Here is a 19,663-nt window from a genome sequence, read left to right on the forward strand (position 1 = left end):
TATTTGACTGCCCTCCTGTGGAAATGCATATGCAGAACATATGGCATTTACTGTATGGAGAATTTCTGCTATTTTCTGCTATCGCATAAAATAATAAAATAAACACAGCTTTTACAAAGACTAGTACACAACGTACTTTAATTATGAATCAAAAGTATAACAATGTACTACATTAAGATATACATCTTTAATTATATTTTGGAAAATTGACTGCTACTTTAAATCATTAGCTGTTCTGCCACCTAGTGGTTGCACTAAAACGTAAAAACGAAGAAAGTTGCTGTAGATAACAAAATATGAAACAAACAAAAATTGCATTTTCTTTTAATTTTGCAAATACATTATTCTAGAACTAACTCTGCTATCGATGCATAACGTTGTCAAGATAGTTTTACTGACCATTGCTTCCTGTGATCATTTATAACACAGTAAAACACGTAAATGTTGTTCTATTATATCTCTCATTCACTAATCATTAACTGAATCATTAACAGATCTTTAATAGATCTGATCTGTGGTCTCATTGCACTGTTTACAAGTCTCATGCTGCATGTGACAGGGGGCGTGGCCTCTCTGCAGTTCGCCCCTCCCGTTAATTTTTTCTCCCATTCATTCTCGTTCAATACTTCCTGTGAAAGGTAAACAAATGGCGACCTCGACCTGCACATCAAGCCGTAAAATGATTAAAAATGTAAGCAGAATCCGCATGCACCGTTCAAAATGCCCGGACAGAAGAGAAAATATAACGTTCGCTTTCCACCCGTGAGTATTTCTGTTTTTGGATGTTTTGCAAGCTTCGTGAAGCCTGCAACTCTGGAGCTCAGAGAGCGACTGTGAACGCCTCTCACCCTTTTGTTGAACTCTTGACCAGGGACGCATCAAGAAAATTATGCAGAAAGATACAGAGGTTGGACGGATCGCTACAGCTGTGCCTGTCCTCATATGTATCCTATTAAAACTGATCTATTCTGCGAAGTCTGTTAATCTGTCAAGAGTATTTCACCCTTTAACATCCTTCTCTATAGTCTTTAGAGAAAATGTACAGATACGGAAGATTAATATATATATATATTTTGTCTAGTTCCTATATATAAATTCTGTTTTATTGAGATTTTAGGGTTAACTGGCTGAAACATAATTTCCAGAGACATTTTTAATGTCTGTTTCATTTGGCTGTGTTCCATAACGGTACATTCAGCTAAAGCTTTAGAAATCTTCATCAAGTCTCTTCTCACCATGACCAGTAAAGTAACCCAGTCAAGGAACAGCAGAGTGATGTCCATCAGTCACATGTGAGATTCACAACAGGCCTGCAGTCGCCTGTCTTCTCTTTCATTAGTCTATTCCGTCCCATCTGTTTCTGTGTTGATTCATTGTACAAACTTTTCAGGAAACAGTGTTTTCATTCAGAGAAGTTGTTTGACTTCATGAAAGATCTGGCAGATCAGGCCACTACTTCATCAACACCGGAGTGCAAAACTAAGGGCAAATGGCAGTCACACAGGTAGTGCACACTTGATCCTGTTTATCTAGCCCCGGCTAATAAAGTGAATGCTATTGTGATTTTCATATTAATCATTATATTAAACGATCCCCTTATTAAGTGACAAAATATTGTTTTAGGAAACGTTGGCAAAGTGTGTCGAAAAAAGCCAGGTCACCTGAGGGGGAGGAGTCACCCCAGAAATCCCCTGATGATCTGGTCATCAACAGTGATTCGTCCAGTGTAAGCGACTGAGTGTGCAATTATGTAACAAATCATTTGTATCTGTTATTCTAATGGTACATTGAACATTTTTTAGGAATCTGAGCTTTTCATCTGTTTGGAAACTCATTCACCATGATAGGCCTTTTGGAAAGGTGAGTTTCACACTGATATTTTTGCAGGATAAAACAAATATTTTGAAGAACGTTAGTAACCAAACAACATTGGCCCCCACTGATTTAATTTGTATAGACAAAATCACCCAGACATTTATAAAAATATCGTTATTAAAGAGTTATATACACGTTTTGAATTGCGTGATGGGAATATTTGAGGGGTTAAACTATGCTTTCAAGCCACGCAGATGTGGAAGTGTGTAGCTTTCTTAGCTTTTTTTAATTCGCTAGCTAAACAAATAATGTGTTAAATGTGTATAATGTTCAGTTTCCTGCCAATTTTCACTGTTCTTTTTCTTCTTCTAGTAACACTAGATACACCAGTCTCTCATTCTGAAAACTGCATTATTATTTATGAAGACCCAACATCTTTTTTTGGGGACAAAAAAGTGCGATGTTAATTCTTAACATCTGACAAAAATATATAGAATGTTTTTATTTGTTCATTTGATTTGCTGTTTTGTTAGATTTTTCATAGAAACTGTCACTTGAGTAATCAAGTTTTAAATTGTGTTAAGGAAGAAAGTAATTTGTTTATTATATAATTCAGACACTTTGGTAGTTAGCAGCTCCAGTCATTTTTCTTTCAGTTGGATTCATAATTAAAACTGTAGTTTGAGCGGTCTGGTGTTTACGATCTAACATGAGAAAAGAATTAAATAATAATATTGAGAATAGATAAATATGTATATTATTGTCTTTCTAACAGGTCAGTCCCTATTGTCTTAAACAAGTCAGTGGCTTATTCTGATGGTTTAGGAGGTTAAGCAGCATACTGTTCCCAAAATGTCAATTGCATTTTATAGTAAATGTTCTATCAAATATATTTTAAGATGATGTTGATATTACACAATTTTGTGTAGTTATGTCTTACTACTCCTAACCCAATTCCACAAATAAACATGAGACCGGATGCACAGGAAATAAGAGAATCAGGCTAATGCACAATGACAGCTGAATAAAATAGAGGTTTCAAAGGCTTTTTATTCTTAAGTGATGCTCTTTGTCCTTGTCACAAATTGTGATGAAGATATACAAGAAAATAAATAAAACCAATAGGCTACAAACGTTTTGCTGAACCATTATTTGGGGCAGGATAATTTTAGCCATTTTATTCCAATACCGAGTGACCGCTATTGTACTTCCCCTTTAGAGTTTAGCATTTTAATATTTTAGCACAAAGCCCTATTGAGGTTGGAATACAGTACTTGCAGAAATGCAAAGCTAGCCTCCAGCAATTAGAAAAGCGGAATCTAAAAATGCCTCTTTGTGCATTTTACACAGATTTTAATATAATCTGTTTGACACAAAAGAAACAGGCTTTTGGAATCTTGCATTCTTTTTGATGAATATAAATTGCTATGCATAAAAATGACATATTCATAATACTATTTTGATAACGTGGTGACAAAAATGTACATGAACAAAAGCCACAATGTCAATTTCCTTCTTTCATACAATTAGGAATTTAAGTGGTCTGAAATTTCTCTTATTTGTTTCATCTTCATGAAACCCAATTTCTAGTCATTTTGAGGAAAAAAACTTAGCAAAAACCACCCAGTGCATAAAAGGCATCGTTCAACCCTGAACCTTAACAGAACAGGAAATGACTGCCATCAGAGATACCATGCTAAAATATGAATTATATTACACAAATACAGATATTTCATATGACTCAAGATTCTACCATCTGTGTTCATCTCTTTAAGTTCTGGTTTCTCAATGTCTTTTCTTTAATTACTGTAAACATCACAATCAGAAAGGAACATGTTGATAATGGAGCAATGTGATATCTGCCGTTCATATCTTTGTATTCAGATCCACTCATGTGAAGATGGACCAAAATAAAAAAAATAAAACAAACGAAACCCAAACAAGTTGTGTCAAAAACAGTGGCGGCTACATCCTGGACTCAGCAGAGTCGTGCACCATAGCCAAAAGTCTGTTTAATGGCATGGCAGTAATACCTCTGCCAACCGTCTCGTGTTCTTTCCTCTTCGTTCTCGGGAACCGCCCGACACTCAATCTTTAACTCTGTCTCGTTACCCTTGTCTGTAAATGTCAATGTCACCGTCGCATAGTGCTCTGAAATGAGGACAGACAACACATGAGTAACAAAGCAAGCAATGCGATTAAAACTCAATTTCAATCAGTGTAAAAAAAAGAGAAAGCTTTATGTAATAAAGCTTATTGATATATGAATACATGACGTTTTATATTAGTGTGTTGCATTGTCCGATTTTAGAAATTTTGACTTATGCATGTGAAATATGGTGCCATTAGTGCTCATTCACATCATGATGGTGAGTCTCGTGACCAAAGCAAATATACCAGACAATGCTGTTTGAACAAACTGAGCTGATGTAATTAATTTACAAAATGATAAGTCCCTAGCTCCTCACTGCAGAACACGAGATTCTTGGAAGCAAGGTTGGATCCAGATCCAGTCTCCTGACATTGTTATTGGTAAACAGTGAATTCAGTGTCCTCCCATTGCTTTTTGATTGGTCGACAGATTTCTTTTAACACACCTCATACACATATCCTCATAACTAAAGTTATTATTTTGAAAGAAAAACAAACTTGCTGAAGACAAATTTTATTATTAACATTTTCTAATATCATTTTATTAGGTTTAGGGTAAGGGTTAACATATATTAAACTCTGATCATTACTTAGACACACACTAAATTACGATTTCATTGATAAGAGTAAACATTGGCGGCCACGGGTTGCAACTTAACTCAGCAAATTGCAGCAAAGTATAAAAAGCGGGAGAAGTTGGATCTGGATCCAAACTTGCCCCCTGGATCTTGTGTTCTGCAGTGAGGACCATCCCACTGATAAGTTGGGACCATTGTGTTCAGTAATAACAATGTTGAACTGGTTTTGACTTACCACAAGGCCATGAGTTAAACCTCCATTTCATAACTATCTTCTGGTCAGGTACCTATCCAAGCAAGAGCACATTGTTTCAGAATTTAGAATTTAAAATTAGAATAAAAAATATTCACTTAAATGCAAGTTTAGATAAGCACTCATAGGGTAGCTTCTGCCATACAATGCTTTACACTACTGGTCAAAATCTTAGGGTCACTTAAATGTTAAAAAAATTATAGACATATTTCAAAATGAGTTCTGTTGCCAATATACAATTTTGCCAACATATTCCCTATGTAACTACAAAACTAACATTTCATAAAATATGCTTTTTAAATGGACGACCAAAACATTAAGAAACTGCCAATAAGAGCCCAGAGTTTAATTAAACTGAAGATGGTAAAAATAAAAGTTGTGTGTCATTCAAAGTTTCTGATACATCTAATAATAAGAAAGAAAAAGCAAGGGACTATTTGATCAGGAGTGTATGTTAATACAGACATTAGTAATAATTGTGAAGTCTTACCAGCTCCTTGAACTCTCCGTTCACAATTCCGTCCAACAGGCGGAATTTCCCACCTTTCTCTGGCTCAACCACAGCGCTACTGCGTGTGAAAGCCTGTACCATCTGTAACACACATTAAACACTTCTCAATAAAGCCATCATACATTAAATGCGAGTTGTTTATTGGTATTACCTGTTAAAAGGCGTCACGAACTGGTCTTTTTATTTTTATTTTATACTGTTGTCTAGGGTCTACTTATGACGATTTTATGGGCGGGCCGCATTGAAGACTTGGAAGTTAACGCCCACTGCTATGATTGGATTACAGTTCCAAAAGACAGCAGTGTTCCCTGTGATGTACATTTTGTGTGTCTTTCGACAAGCTACGTGCTTAATTGGAGCCTTCTGTAAACTTGGTTAGACACATAGGTTACACATAATCAGGACATATAAACTATCTTTAACAAAGCAATAGTGACGCATCGTAGGCATAATGAAAGCACATCGTTGCTTTTTAATCTCAGTCTCTCTGCAAATCCAGCATTGCCATGTGGCTTGTTTACAAAGGAATCCACGGTGAAATGAAGCGAACAAGCGCTCAATGTTTCACCCACATCAGCAGGAACTAGCGCTGAACGATTAATCGAAATTGAATTGCAATCGTGATTTGAAACGTTGTGATTTGCTAATAGCAAAGGTCTGCAATGTGTATGCGATTAAAAAACACTCCAGATCTGTTTGAGAGCAAACGCGTGACTAACAAATTGAGCCTTCAACTGATTCAGAGTTGCCCCAATCAGCACTGCTCGCGCCAATTGTGTAAACACCGTAAACGGCCATCATTAAAGAAACAGAGAAGCGCAGTGGAGTGTGATAATGGCGTCTTCAGAATCAGACCACGCATCAGGCGAATTCTACGTAAAGAACACCATTAAATCCTATTGGAATAATGTCCAAAATACACTACAAAAAGGAATTTTGCAATGTTTTTTTGGAAAAAGCTATTTGTTTGTTCATGGTATTTTAATGGAAACCATTAGAATTAAGGTGATTTGTATGACATATCGCTTATTGCTCCCCGGACACTTTGTAAGTCGCTTTGGATAAAAGCGTCTGCTAAATGTAAATGTGATTTATACTTATCAATAACGATCATGGCAACACAGCAAAAGAGCTCTGTGTAATGCAGCCTTCTGAGCATATACGCATCACACCGCGTATCAGCGGTTTAGTTTAAACTGACGAACAAAATAAACCTTTAGCCGAAAAATATGTCGCTATGGTTACCAGTTTGTCAATCATGACAGAAATGCGGGAGTGTGTACTATTTCTACATGGCTAAAGTAATTTGCGAACCAGTGGGCGGGGCAAAAAAGCAGAAGAACAATAGGAAGAACAGCCTTCCATAAAGATTGTTTGCGCTGCGTCAAGATTGGCTGCACTGCGGGCCTGCAAGCTGCAGCTCATTACACTTGCGATTCTGAGAGAAGTTAAGGCGTGTTTGTTTGTTTGTTAACGGCATTTCAGTGATGGATGTTATATAAACTGGGGATATAATGCAGGATTTGCAGATCGTTTGAAACTGATAGAGGAAGCGGCCTCAGCGCTAAAAGATGCCCAACAAGAACCACAAGCGGTGAGTGAAACTAAGTCATATGTCTGTGTTTTGTTGGATATCGGCACATACGTGCATCATGTAAACAACACAAACTTATAGCGAATCAATGCGATGATGTATTGTGATCCCGTGATTTAGTAATAAAAAACATGATTTTTGAATATTTATAAAATATTTATAAAAAACAGAATGGTTTATCAGCAAAAACAATAACTGTTACATTAAAGATCATCTCGTCTCACGATACTTACATTTGCATCTGTAAGCTTATAAATTAATTAAAGGTGAACCGCATACAGTTTGCAGCTTTAACAAGGTTGTTGTTTTTCATTTATTATGGTTTTACGGCTTTTATTTATTTTGGCATTAGCTGTTTTTACACTTTAAGAGTCATCCACACATTTGCCAGACCCTATTATTACACAGTTATTTAGATGTTTAACAGCTGAGTTGAAACAATTAAAACAATGCGATCAATATGAGAGAAGATCAGTCTCTCTTAAACACCGAAGGGCACAGAGTTCCACTGTAGTAAGATAAGATGCTCTTCTGCTAATGGTCTGCCAGCTGTAACCACTGCATACTGCTCTTTTTAACTGGTAGGAAAATACTTACTTCTTGGTTTAAAAAGACCCTGTAAAGATCTTCTGGTGAGGTGAGGAAAGTGTCCTTAAGTGAAAACTTGCAAGTGGGGATCTTCACCCCTGCGCTGGGAGGAGGAGCAGCAGCAGTGGAGGAGCTAATCTAAAACAAACAATTAAACACAAAAATTATAAGCCAAAGTGCATGTGTTCTTTGTAATCATTTTTTGTCGTGATGAGAAGTGTTTTTTAAGGGCAGCCCTTCAGTAAGGTGATGGCATGATTATTTGCCATGGTGTATAAAGCAGTAATATACCTGCGTTTAGTAAATTAGGACTCACCTGAGTTTTGTTCGACTTAACTGGTGCCTGGGCGTTCTGCTGTATTGTCACACCATTGGCTGTAGGCAGAATCATACCCTGTGTGAACTCTGAAACGGATCAGAATAGATCATGACAATCCACATCCCCAAACATGCAAATGAACATAAGCACTGCTATTAAACCCCTCTCGATGATGATGAAGAGTGCTGTAGGATTGGTGATGCTGACCTGTTTTGAGGAAGTCCACGTAACTGGCAAGTGCTAAACGAAGTTTGTCAGCTCCCTCCCTCCTCATCAGAGAGAGCAACGTTGTCTCAGGCTCATCTTTACAAAGACTCACGCTGATCTGTGTACAATGCCGGAAAAAATACTCAAAACTGCAACAACTACAAACCACTACTTACCCATGAGAAATACACAGCATGGTTACTTAACCAGTCACATTCAATAACAAATGTGCAAATTATACAATCTGCTGCCCCACTGAAATAAATTCCAGCCAATTCTTCATTTGCACAATACGTGTGTATATATATATATATATATATATATATATATATATATATATATATATATATATATATATAAAAACTATTTGTAGTTTAGGAGGTGATTTTCTTTTGAAGAGTCATTTCATACCAATGCATAGAATTAGTTCAACTACAACAATAACTCACATCAAGATCCTCCATGTCATTTTCATCTGAAAGGTTTGGAACGTCTATATTCCCCTTGTATTTGATTCCTGACTTTGATGTACCTGTACAGATGGGGAACCAAAAGACACAAATAGACATTAATATTCAAATTAATGTAAAATACATATACATTTTTATTGAATATGCACCCATTGCAAAAACGTTTATCATTGTATTTTTATATCATCAAATAAATCACATAATAATGAAAAAAACTGATTGTATTTGATCCATGAAAATATCTGTATATTAACATTCACTGAACATATTAGCTGCACCAACAAAACTTAAAAAATATATTTGACAACAGATATAAGCTTTTTGATTGCACCTCTTGTTTCACCCCCTCCAGAAATAAAAAAAAACATTTAAAGGGATACTCCACCCAAAAATGAAAATTCTGTGATGAATTACTCACCCTCTAGTTGTTCCAAACATGTATACATTTCTTTGTCCGGTTGAACACAAAGAGAGATATTTCAGTTCTGAAGCACCGTTGACTGCTATAGTAGGAAAAACATTCAAAAAAGTAATATTTTGGTTCTGTTGAACACAAAAAAATATATTTTGAGGAATGTAGGAGAACAAACGCTTCTGGGGCACTTTTGACTACAATTTAAAATGTTCCTACTGTGGGCAGTAAATGGTGCTTCAAAACATCTAAAATTGACATTCACGCATTAGGCAGACACTTTTATCCAAAGCGACTTAAATCGCATTATCCTATACACTTATACATAGGTATCTGCAATCCCCTGGGATCGAACCCACAACCATGCGCTGTTAACGCAATGCTCTAACCACTGAGCTACAGGAAAGTAAAATATCTTTGTGTTCAACCGAAACTTGACATCAGCTTCATACCTGTCCAGGTGGCCTTTAGATTCCATTCATAGAAGAAAATAAGTTTCCCTTTCCGGTTGTTAATAGATGCCTCTCCCTCCACCTTGCTGACCTCTGTGATCTCACAATTGCCTTCTTCACTCTCCACCCGCAGCCCCATAAGAAGTTCCGTCAGCTTCTCTGACGACCAGTTTGTAGCATCCCTCTCCGTCCTAACAATACAACGAATGAACACCCATCAATAATACTCCTTTATTTTAGGGTTAAATGAATTCTGAAACATGTCACCCCTAAAGAAACAACCCTTACATCTATTTGGTTGTGACATCGTCGTGCAGATGTTTCCATAACAAGATTGACTGTACAGGAATATTACATATTTTATAATAGAGCACAATTAGGATTATTAATCTAGTCACTATATGCATTTCTAAAATTGAGGGTTTTAATCGTTTACATGATCTTTTCTGGACTGGATATCACAATTTTAACATCAACTATTCTCAACTTTGACATGACAATGGACAAGTTCCTCACAAAAACTATACAGCTTTGACGTTTCTATGTAATGTGTAAATTGATAATGCCACTTATTTAAAGATAATAAAAAGTTGCCCAGAGCCTTCAAGTTTTGTCTGGAATACACATGACAATTGAGAGTCGCTCTAATCGACTTTCTTCCTCAAGGAAATTCCCATCGTGGCTGGCAGCCCTTATTTTCAACGCAGAAAACGTAACATAAAGATAATATTCCAGAAACATGACAACTCTAGTAGCAACAAAAGATTATAAAGTTTAATATAACATTTAAAACTTAACTAAATCGTGTAGAAAGAATTGAGCAGGTTGAGATGAAAGCCCTTTCATGAACCACGCATTTAAAAGCAGCATGGCATGATCGATTTGCGACGACGCCGGACAGCAGTATTTAAGATTAAATAAACATACAATAACACTTAAAACAATAAACTGTTTCATTCGCCCAAGTGTTTCCACCGGTAGTTGCTCTTTCAAATTCAGTCGTCTGACACAGGACAGTCCTGTTCAGTGGCCAGTGTGCTTTAGCATGTTAGCATCAAGATGGCTTGAGTGAGTGTGTAAGAGAGAGACACCGGTGTAAATCGACAGAGCACCGGCGGAGTCTCACCAATGCCAGTTGTTGACATTTGTAGCATCCGCTCTCTCCTCCACGATCCAGCGAGGGTCTCCTTCTCCCCACTTCGCCATGTTGAATCGGAGTTAAAACAGATATTCAAATGAAAATGATGGAGCAGGCAGCGAAACGTGTCTGACACCGGTGAGACCAGCTAGCTTCTGGAAACCTCCGACTCCGGCAGCGGGTTTTGTCGCCCGTAGAAATTACTGGAAACGGAATTGAGTCACACGCAAAGCCTTCCGTGCTAAAATCTGACCGTATGGATATGGTACCGCTTGAGAAGTTAGAATAGATGCAGTATTGATTTTTATTTTTGATAAAAAAGTGCCACGATTGTGCCAGTGGCATTGCAATGCCTGTTGTAAAATGCACGTTAATTTATTGGAAATGTGCCGATCTGGTGTTTGACATAATGCAGAAGGCAGACTTCTGGATATCGCATGTTTCTTTTTGCTCATTTCATTAAAAGCATATTCTGGATGATTAAAAACAAGCTAACTTAATGCGTTGTCATTGGCAAGCGGAAAAAAGCAGGAAGTCTTACACGAAAACTATTGCAAACGACGTTGCATTGGCTGCCAGCTTGACTGACGTGATCGTGAATCGTGACTGTCAGTCTCATAGATATCAAAACTAAATGCCGCATTCAAGCTCTCCGTGTAGACGCATAGACAACATATATAATACCTAGACGCGCCATTGTCCGCTGGGTCGTACGTCAACGCCGCCGCCATATTGGTCAGGGCAAAAGCAGACTATAAACACATACAAGTGAATGGTGGAGCTGCGGTTCCCTTTAGAGAGAGGTCTCTACACCTGTTCCCACTCATTTTGTCCTTATTAGTTTTGTGCTCTTCTCCTGATTTGCGTTTGCGACTGTAGTTGTTTCTTTAAATGGTTTAATAATAATATCTAATGTAAACATCTAATAAAATATGACGCTCTATTATTATATTATGCTACAGTTTTGTGTTCGGATTGTGATCATTTAAAGCCAGGACATTCTTTTTGTCATTAAAACATTCATTTACCTATATATATATATATATATATATATATATATATATATATATATATATATATAACATCCGCTTGAAACCCACATGTTTCATTTATTGGTAACCAAATGTAGAAAATATTTTTAAAATTTCATGAAAACAACCGCCATTTGAGACAAAAAATGGGAAAAAATTGTAAAGATAAATCGTTTAGCTTTAAAAATGTTCATCAGAAAATCTGAATGCCTTTAAAGAAAATATGTGTTAATGACTGGCATGTCACACAATAGTCAGTTAAAATATGGTTCCAAACAGCACCACAGCAAATCAGTTCTAAGTTGAGCAGTTGTGTGGGAATTAAATAAATGTTTGTGGCTTTGAAACAACAGGCTGAACACCCGTCATATAATCTCAACAGAATAGTGCTTTGACGCCACCTACTGGTGGTTTTATTTTTATGTTTCGTAGATATATATATATATATATGGCCTCCTTTCATTTTGGTATTGACTACTTGGTTTATATGCTAGAGCTTGCTAGATTGCATAGAATTGTTTTATAAAATAGACATTTAGAACATAAGTAACGAACCCAGTCCATTCTAGACATTACTTTTTATTTGTTATTGTATATTTCCTATCATGCATGCTTGCACATAATTAATATTGTAAAATACATTTAAAGCTTTTTCTATTGTGGAAGTAGTTTTTTCACAGCCCTACATAGTATTTTTCTGGATATTCTTTAATGATATTAAAGATATAGGCATATATAATTCTTCTATACTGTTAAAATAACACAAATAACACAAGCCCATCATAGGCTACAAGTAGCTGTGCGTATATCTGTTTAGGCTATGTGAGCTATTTTAAATAGTCGAGGCAGACACAAAAGATGAACGAACGTTCTCCACACGCAATTCACATGCAAGGCGTCACGTCTGTAAACTTTCAGGAAAGAAACGATACAATCCGAGCGCCATAGCTTCCCCCCGACTGCGTTGAAGAAAAGCACGATGGGATACGACTTGCTGAGGACACAGCTTAAATGCTCATTGGGCGAGAATGTCATATGATATCTTTTTTCTTAAGTATTCCAATAATAAGTCCTTTAACCGAAGTAAATTTTATTTTTATGTGGAAAAAACACCTATGTGAAATATATTGTCCTCCTAACCACCCTTTCTCATAACCACCAAAACTTCTGCTGCTATGTCCAGGTATCCCGCATTCATTGCGTCCAAAAAGGACATTTGATCATGTGGATGGAGGTCACAAACCACATCCACATCCACAAGGAAGATAATTCCTCTATGGGGTTGAGGAATGCAAACCACTTTGTTACTGCACGAGAGTGGTGAAATGCCACATTGTCCCATACAATTGTAAAAGTTGGCTGATTTCTCCTCACTGGATCCCTTTCCTCACCTACCACAACCCTTCCATATCGAAAGAAGGCGCTCAGTGTTGTATGGCCCAATAACTGGTTTGTATAACAGTAGTCCATTAGTGGATATTGCAGCACACATTGTGATGTTAGCACCCCTCTGGCCTGGGACATCCACTTTTCCCAATCAGGTTCCTTCCTCGCCTCCGTGTTTTGGCTAAATTGAAACCAGCCTCATCCACAAAGATGAAAACGCGTGGGGTTTGCCTGCTTTTAATCTCCACGAGTCTCTAAATTACGTAAACCCAGAAGGCAACAGAAGAAAAAGTATATTACAGTACAGTTATACACATTACACACAAAACATGTCTTTGGGTGCATTTGTCTGGTCCGGTATTTTATGGTCTTTTGGACATATTAATTCCTGAGTTGCTTGACTCTGTCAGAGCTCCTCTCAAAAGGCACAGTGAACAAATGCTTCACCTGACCTGATGTTTATTCAGGACTCTTGAAATAGTTGTTATACTGATACTGTCAATATTTGCAAATGTGATTGTCTGCTTACACTCTGTCTAGAATTTCTGTGAGTTAAAATGGCATTGTTTCTGATGACCATGTCAACAATTGCCGTTTCCTGCACATCAGTGAGCAGGGGCGTCGTTCCCGGTGAGAGGGTTCAACACCCGCACTTTTTCTGCAGTTTTGCACAAACGCCTACAGCAGTCACTCCTCTGTTTCTCTGGCCGCTCTGTGTCTGCACTCGCCGCTCTGTGTCTGCTCTGTGTCTGCGCTTGATATGTGTTTGGGAAGATGTTCTGTTTATGTTTTGTTGACATGTTGAGTGTTGTCGGTATTATATTTAGTTTTTTTAGACTTGCTAATTGGGATATTGTTCAACAGCTCGCTAAATAGATACATAACATTTACAAGCTAAATAAATGTTATGTATGTGGCATGCAATGTATAAAGAAACTGTGATAAAGAAGGAAGGGAATTGACGAGGAGGAGGGACACATTGTCATTGTTAAGCAGTGTATTTATGGGTTTATTGCCAGTGCAATGATTTAGATATTTTGAGCATTGTTTGTTGACTAGCTGAATACTTTTGTGGATACTTGCCTGTTGTGTTTGTTTGTACCTGTTGAGGAGAGAAAAGTGAGAAATGATGACATAGTTGTTGAAGAAAAGTTTATATTATTTTAATGTTTAAAATTGTATTTGTACCACCAGAGAAAAATCTTTGTGGATTTAAGCTTTCTGATTCTTTAGCAAGTCTATTGTTTTGTATTTTCACAACAGAGCTTTGACTTATTTTCTGTGTGTTTTTATAGAGTTTTTTTACAGACGCTAGGACACATTTCTCAATACTTAGGTCACTTTTGCAAAACTCTTCACACAGTGAGCACAACAGAAGTGTATGTGGGCTAAACTGAGGATCAATTATCATTGCTTTGGCACAAAATGCATTCAATGACTACATCTCTCAAATTTCATGAATTCTTTTCTCACTCAAACAACTGCCAAAACTCTTTTTCAATTTGCACATGCTTACATACCGTTTTCAAAACTGTTGAACTTATGTTCAAAACAATAACATAATACAAAACTGAATAAGAAAGCGATTTGCTACATTTCTACAGTAATATTTTAACGAAATATATTTTAAATCTTAAAATGACTGTAAATGCTATAAAAACAATTGGACTATTGGACCAGTCACAGCTAATTCTCATTGTAGATGAACATCTACACAGGTGTTACTCTTTCAATTTCATTACAAAAGGAGACAACTGCTGAATAGTTTTGTATTGTGATGTAAACATGGACCCAGCCAGAAATAGAGAAGTGCGGCTGAAAGAGGAAGAAGATTGCCAGGGATGGATCAGGCCTGCCAGAAGATTCTTTCCTAGGTGTATTGCCCTAGATGACAGAAGATGTGATGTGGATGAGAACCTCTGGCCAAATGGAGAAGACAGAGTAGATTTTGGAATTACTCTATTTTTTATTATAGAAATAAATAAACAACATAAAATATTGACGAATTCTGCATCATGTCTGATTCATTCCAGTTATATATATTGCAGTGAATTATAAACAGAGATGTGTCCTTGTTTTACACAAGAAAACATTGTATAATGCTATATGTTGTTAGTGTTTTTTCGGTTATTGTTTTGTGGGTGACAAAGTGTGTTTGTTGGCTGTCCACCTTTGCTAGTGTTCTGGAAGAATGAGTTGATTTGAGACCTGAATAAAGAGTTTTGGTAGTTGTAGTGCATTTTGAATGTGAAATGCACTGCTTTGCCAAGCTGAAAGTTGGTTTGAAGAATTGTGTGAAGAGTTTGGCAAAAGTGACCTAACTATTGAGAAATGTGTCCTAGCGTCTGTAAAAAAACTGTAAATGGGAAGCTTTTTATATCTTATGTTATACCTTTTGTACCCTTCTGTCATTGTATTCTCAAACCACATCCATCCCCGCACTTTTGAAAAGCTTGCTACGTACCTGTCAGTGAGCATCTTACCTCTCCCACCATTGGGAGGTTACCGTTGGGTCATACAGTAAGCAGAAATGCATAAACAATTACACACAAGCAAAGATGCTCTTTGAGAATACAACTTAACTTTCCGGAAAACTCATAGATGCCACTGTTGAGCGTTGAAGATTTGGCTGTACTCTCAGACCAGCCTCTCTCATTCAGAGACCATCATTTACTACATGATCAATTATAGTTGACCTGATCTCATCTGAGACTACAGCTCTTGATCTTCCTCTTATTCTTCTTACAACACACATACATATTCCCACTCTGTCTGGCTTGGTCCATGTTTATGTTACAATGCAAATTATTTCTTATTTCTCCTCTTTTTTTATAGATCTTAATGAAATTACATAAAGGAGTGACACATGTGTAGGTCTTTATCTACAATAGGAATCATCTGTGGTTGGTCCAACTGTTTTGATAGCATTTAATTTTTAGATTCAAAATACACATGTCAATCAAATATCATCGTAGAAATACAGAAACTTGCGGTCTTATTCAGTTTTGTATTATGTTATTGTTTTGAACTCAAGTTTAACAATTTTGAAAAGAGTATGTAGATGTGTGCAAATTAGTCTGTAGGTACACAGTCTAAATGAGAAAATAATTCATGCAATTTGAAATTAGTGGTCAATGAATGCATTTTGTACCAAAGCAATGATAAATGATCCACAGCTTAGGTCAAACATACTACCGTTGTGCTCACTGTGTGAAGAGTTTTGCAAAAGTCACCGAAGCCTGGAGAAATTTGTCCTAGCAATTGTAAAAAAACCTGTAACATTAAAAAAATCTAATACAACCTCAATCATTAGCTGTAATGTAGTTTATTATTGCAGCAGATGAATTTCCAAAAACATGTTAATTATGTAAAAGTCTAAAAACTGACCTTGTTTTCTTTTTTGATTTTCCTTTCAATAAAAACAGTATCACTTTTTTTAAAACCTACTTTTACATAATAAAGATAAAAAGGTTTTATACGGGGAGACATCAGTTAAAATATAATCTATGAACTGTTGATAAGGTTTGTATTTCCTGGCAAAGGGACTTTTTCATGTGTGCTGTGTAAGCAATGACACTGAGACCACTCACCCCTGATATACAATATTCTTCTGTGTAGAGGCACAATGAAGCTCCTGGTTCTTACTACAGTCTTTGGGCTATGTTTTGCCAAACACGACCCAAACACTAAACAGGGCAGGACCTCCATAGTGCATCTGTTTGAATGGCGTTGGGTAGATATAGCCGCCGAATGTGAGCGATACCTGGCACCTAATGGTTACGCTGGAGTTCAGGTATGTGTAGAACTAACTTCTTAAAATCAGAATAAAAAACATTCTGCCGGAATTAATGCAGGGATTTGAAAATAATGTCTATATTTGCTTATGAATAAGAGTAATTTAATAGCTCACAGTTGTTTTTGATTTAACAGATATCTCCCCCCAGCGAGAGCCTTGTGGTGACCAATCCTTGGCACCCTTGGTGGCAAAGATATCAACCAACCAGTTACAACTTGTGCTCCAGATCAGGAACAGAGGCGGAGCTAAAGGACATGATCACACGCTGTAACAATGTTGGGGTAATGCAAAAGTAAAGCTCACAGTATCATATTTTAAATAATTTGATGATCACCTTAAAGGTTTTAATAGATAGAAATAATCTAGAACATCACTCCTGTGCTACTATATTGCAGGTAAACATATATGTGGATGCAGTCATTAATCACATGTGTGGAGCTGCTGGTGGCGAGGGCAATCACTCCAGCTGTGGAACATACTTCAATGCCAAAAACAAGGATTTCCCCTCGGTCCCCTACTCTTCGTCGGACTTCAATGATTACAAATGTAAAACTGCCAATGGAGAGATTGAGAGCTACAATGATATTTTTCAGGTCAATTTCCTGACTTCAAATTTACTCGGACTGTTTATCTTCAATTTCAAACTTTATTTTTCATTACATAGAAAATAGTTTGGACTTGTGTTGACAGGTCAGAGATTGCCGCTTGGTGAGTCTCCTGGATTTGGCGCTGGAGAAGGACTACGTTAGAGAAAAAGTGTCTGAACACCTGAACGAACTGATTGATATGGGTGTGGCTGGATTCAGAGTAGATGCTTGCAAGCATATGTGGCCTGGAGATCTAAGTAATGTGTTCGGTAGACTCAAAAGCCTGAACACCACTTGGTTTTTGCCTGATACTAAGCCTTTCATTTATCAAGAGGTATTTACATTTCATTAAGACCATACGTGACAAATTTTTTTAAAAGTGTTAACACAAATTTTCTTTCGTAAGGTCATTGACTTGGGCGGGGAGCCCATTGCAGCCAGTGAATATTTTGAGCTCGGAAGAGTGACAGAGTTCAAGCATAGTGCGAAACTTGGGAAAGTAATTCGTAAATGGGACGGAGAGAAGCTAAGCTACTTGAAGTATGCAAATATACAACGAAATGCAGACTCTATACAAAGATATCTTCCGGATTATAATTGTAAAAATGTTTTTGTCTCAGGAGCTGGGGAGAGGGCTGGGGTTTCATGCCCTCTGATAAAGCCGTGGTGTTTTTGGACAATCATGATAATCAGAGAGGTCACGGTGCTGGTGGAGCTTCTATTCTTACATTCTGGGACTCCAGGTAGAATTGTTTTAGTCTCCTTTAATAAAGATTGCTGTCCACAAGCCAGAACTTCTCTTACTTTAACTGTAAACTATACTTTTCAGGCTTTACAAAATTGGTGCTGGATTCATGTTGGCTCATCCATATGGTGTGACCAGAGTGATGTCTAGTTTCCGATGGGATCGGCACTTTGTCAATGGAAAAGTAAAACATCTGATTATTTTATTTAATGCCATAAATGTGTGTGATTATTTTCTATGTGATACATCACAGGATGTGAATGACTGGATGGGTCCTCCAAGCAATGCAGATGGTTCCACTAAACAAATACAGATCAACCCTGACACCACCTGTGGAGACAACTGGGTATGTGAGCACAGATGGCGCCAGATAAGGTGGGTGTAAATATGATTTTTATTTGGTATTTAATGTCAAAACACAGTAATTTATGTTGACTCTGTGCTCTGTCCACAGGAATATGGTTATTTTCCGTAATGTGGTCGGTGGTCAGCCTCTCTCTAACTGGTGGGACAATGGTAATAGTCAGATCGCCTTTAGTCGTGGCAGCAAGGGATTCATTGTGATCAACAATGATAATTGGTGAGGAATCTCCCAACACGTTAACTTAAAATTATATATATTATTATATTTACGCTAACAGAGTTATCAATACCCCAGGGAGCTGAAGGAGACACTGAACACTGGCATGCCTGGAGGAACATACTGTGATGTCATTTCTGGAGATAAGATTGACAACAGTTGCACGGGAAAAAATATCTCAGTGGGTTCAGATGGACGTGCCACTTTCCACATCAGCCATACAGAAGAGGATCCATTTATTGCCATTCATGCTGAATCTAAACTATAGATACAGTCGGGAGAAAAATTGAACCCCTTCATAAATTATGACACCATTAGTCAGTGATTGCTCCGAGGGCATAAAAAACAAGATTTTAAACAAATATTTCTGAAAATCTTTAGGACGATGTGCTAGTGCTACTGTGGGAATTAAGATCAATATATAGATCGATATAAAAATGGATGATTAATTTTGTTTAAATCAAATGTATTTTCCTACGTGACATGATTGTGAACAAAAGCTTGAAGCTGAGAGTTCTCCAGTTGCCAGATGTTGCCAGAGATCGGAATGTGGTCAGTAAGTGGGGGTTGCTAAGAGAAGAGGCTACCTGGAGATGTGTGATGTTAGCGCAGATCGGCTCCCAAAGAAAAACGGCCCAGAACTGAAGGGAAATGCATGTTCTGCTTATGTGTGTGTGTCTTCTGCGTATATGTGTGTGTGTGTGTAACAAGAAACATCTTCTCTTTGGGGGAAAGGATGTGCACACGAAAGGGAGCACACACACACACAACGTATTTGTGGAACATGTTGTTTTACAGATGTGGAAGGTGGAGTCAGTTCGAGGTGGCAGTGCAGATTGGCTGCCAAAGGAAGAACCCGTCCAGAATTTAAGGAGGAGGTCACAGATTGGCTAGTAGGGAACAAAGAAACCAGAAGAGAGATCGACGTCATCTTCTGAATTTAAATGTTTTCCTGTGAAACTTTCTGGGTTGGTTCAGCTCATTGTGGAGGAACAACCCAGCGCGCTGTGAAACTTTTACATCTGATAATAAACTTCACTTATTTTTGTG

The 19,663-nt window shown here is 37.3% G+C and overlaps 3 protein-coding genes across 9 annotated transcripts; 2 read left to right on the forward strand and 1 right to left on the reverse strand.

Moving 5' to 3' along the window:
* The first annotated feature begins 615 nt into the window (after nt 1–615).
* On the forward strand, nt 616–2,965 carry LOC306895725 (dr1-associated corepressor). The gene is made up of 7 exons (XM_079459216.1): nt 616–762; nt 872–944; nt 1,199–1,292; nt 1,391–1,504; nt 1,624–1,726; nt 1,803–1,860; nt 2,188–2,965. The coding sequence occupies exons 1-6, from the start codon at nt 721–723 to the stop codon at nt 1,842–1,844; spliced, it is 468 nt and encodes a 155-aa protein (XP_079315342.1). The 5' UTR covers nt 616–720; the 3' UTR covers nt 1,845–1,860; nt 2,188–2,965.
* Nucleotides 2,772–11,254, reverse strand: ahsa1b (AHA1, activator of heat shock protein ATPase homolog 1b). 5 transcript variants are annotated; one of them, XM_079459213.1, is made up of 10 exons: nt 10,149–10,469; nt 9,639–9,688; nt 9,351–9,541; nt 8,466–8,548; nt 8,017–8,134; nt 7,807–7,895; nt 7,500–7,628; nt 5,288–5,389; nt 4,780–4,831; nt 2,831–3,966 (listed from the first exon to the last, which is right to left on the reverse strand). In XM_079459213.1, coding segments are annotated over exons 2-10 (939 nt in total). In that variant the 5' UTR covers nt 9,641–9,688; nt 10,149–10,469; the 3' UTR covers nt 2,831–3,793. The 5 variants fall into 5 exon arrangements, with proteins under 5 accessions (XP_079315336.1, XP_079315339.1, XP_079315337.1 ...); XM_079459210.1 differs by lacking the exons at nt 9,639–9,688; nt 10,149–10,469 and adding an exon at nt 10,477–11,226 and having other exon boundaries at nt 2,772–3,966; XM_079459211.1 differs by lacking the exons at nt 9,639–9,688; nt 10,149–10,469 and adding an exon at nt 11,173–11,254.
* Nucleotides 6,644–19,663, forward strand: LOC306895722 (alpha-amylase-like). 3 transcript variants are annotated; one of them, XM_079459208.1, is made up of 11 exons: nt 6,644–6,902; nt 16,524–16,698; nt 16,836–16,982; nt 17,097–17,294; nt 17,392–17,622; nt 17,695–17,828; nt 17,909–18,031; nt 18,118–18,217; nt 18,287–18,408; nt 18,488–18,613; nt 18,692–19,663. In XM_079459208.1, the coding sequence occupies exons 1-11, from the start codon at nt 6,880–6,882 to the stop codon at nt 18,879–18,881; spliced, it is 1,569 nt and encodes a 522-aa protein (XP_079315334.1). In that variant the 5' UTR covers nt 6,644–6,879; the 3' UTR covers nt 18,882–19,663. The 3 variants fall into 3 exon arrangements, with proteins under 3 accessions (XP_079315334.1, XP_079315333.1, XP_079315335.1); XM_079459207.1 differs by having other exon boundaries at nt 18,118–18,408; XM_079459209.1 differs by lacking the exon at nt 6,644–6,902 and having other exon boundaries at nt 16,500–16,698; nt 16,836–16,993; nt 18,118–18,408.

Source organism: Barbatula barbatula (genome assembly GCF_947034865.1).
Source record: "Barbatula barbatula genome assembly, chromosome: 6".
Lineage (NCBI taxonomy): Eukaryota > Metazoa > Chordata > Actinopteri > Cypriniformes > Nemacheilidae > Barbatula > Barbatula barbatula.

Excerpts from the sequence above, each read along its gene's own strand:
- ahsa1b (XM_079459210.1), bottom strand. The coding sequence starts at position 10,556 with ATGGCGAAGTGGGGAGAAGGAGACCCTCGCTGGATCGTGGAGGAGAGA. Across the intron at positions 4,832-5,287 it reads ACGGAGAGTTCAAGGAGCTG|GTACCTGACCAGAAGATAGT; the intron begins GTAAGACTTCAC and ends TTGCTTGGATAG. Across the intron at positions 3,967-4,779 it reads GTTTAACTCATGGCCTTGTG|AGCACTATGCGACGGTGACA; the intron begins GTAAGTCAAAAC and ends TCCTCATTTCAG.
- LOC306895725 (XM_079459216.1), top strand. The coding sequence starts at position 721 with ATGCCCGGACAGAAGAGAAAATATAACGTTCGCTTTCCACCC. Across the intron at positions 945-1,198 it reads AGCTGTGCCTGTCCTCATAT|CTAAAGCTTTAGAAATCTTC; the intron begins GTATCCTATTAA and ends CGGTACATTCAG. Across the intron at positions 1,727-1,802 it reads TCAACAGTGATTCGTCCAGT|GAATCTGAGCTTTTCATCTG; the intron begins GTAAGCGACTGA and ends AACATTTTTTAG.
- LOC306895722 (XM_079459207.1), top strand. The coding sequence starts at position 6,880 with ATGCCCAACAAGAACCACAAGCG. Across the intron at positions 17,829-17,908 it reads GAGAAGCTAAGCTACTTGAA|GAGCTGGGGAGAGGGCTGGG; the intron begins GTATGCAAATAT and ends TTTTTGTCTCAG. Across the intron at positions 18,614-18,691 it reads GTGATCAACAATGATAATTG|GGAGCTGAAGGAGACACTGA; the intron begins GTGAGGAATCTC and ends TCAATACCCCAG.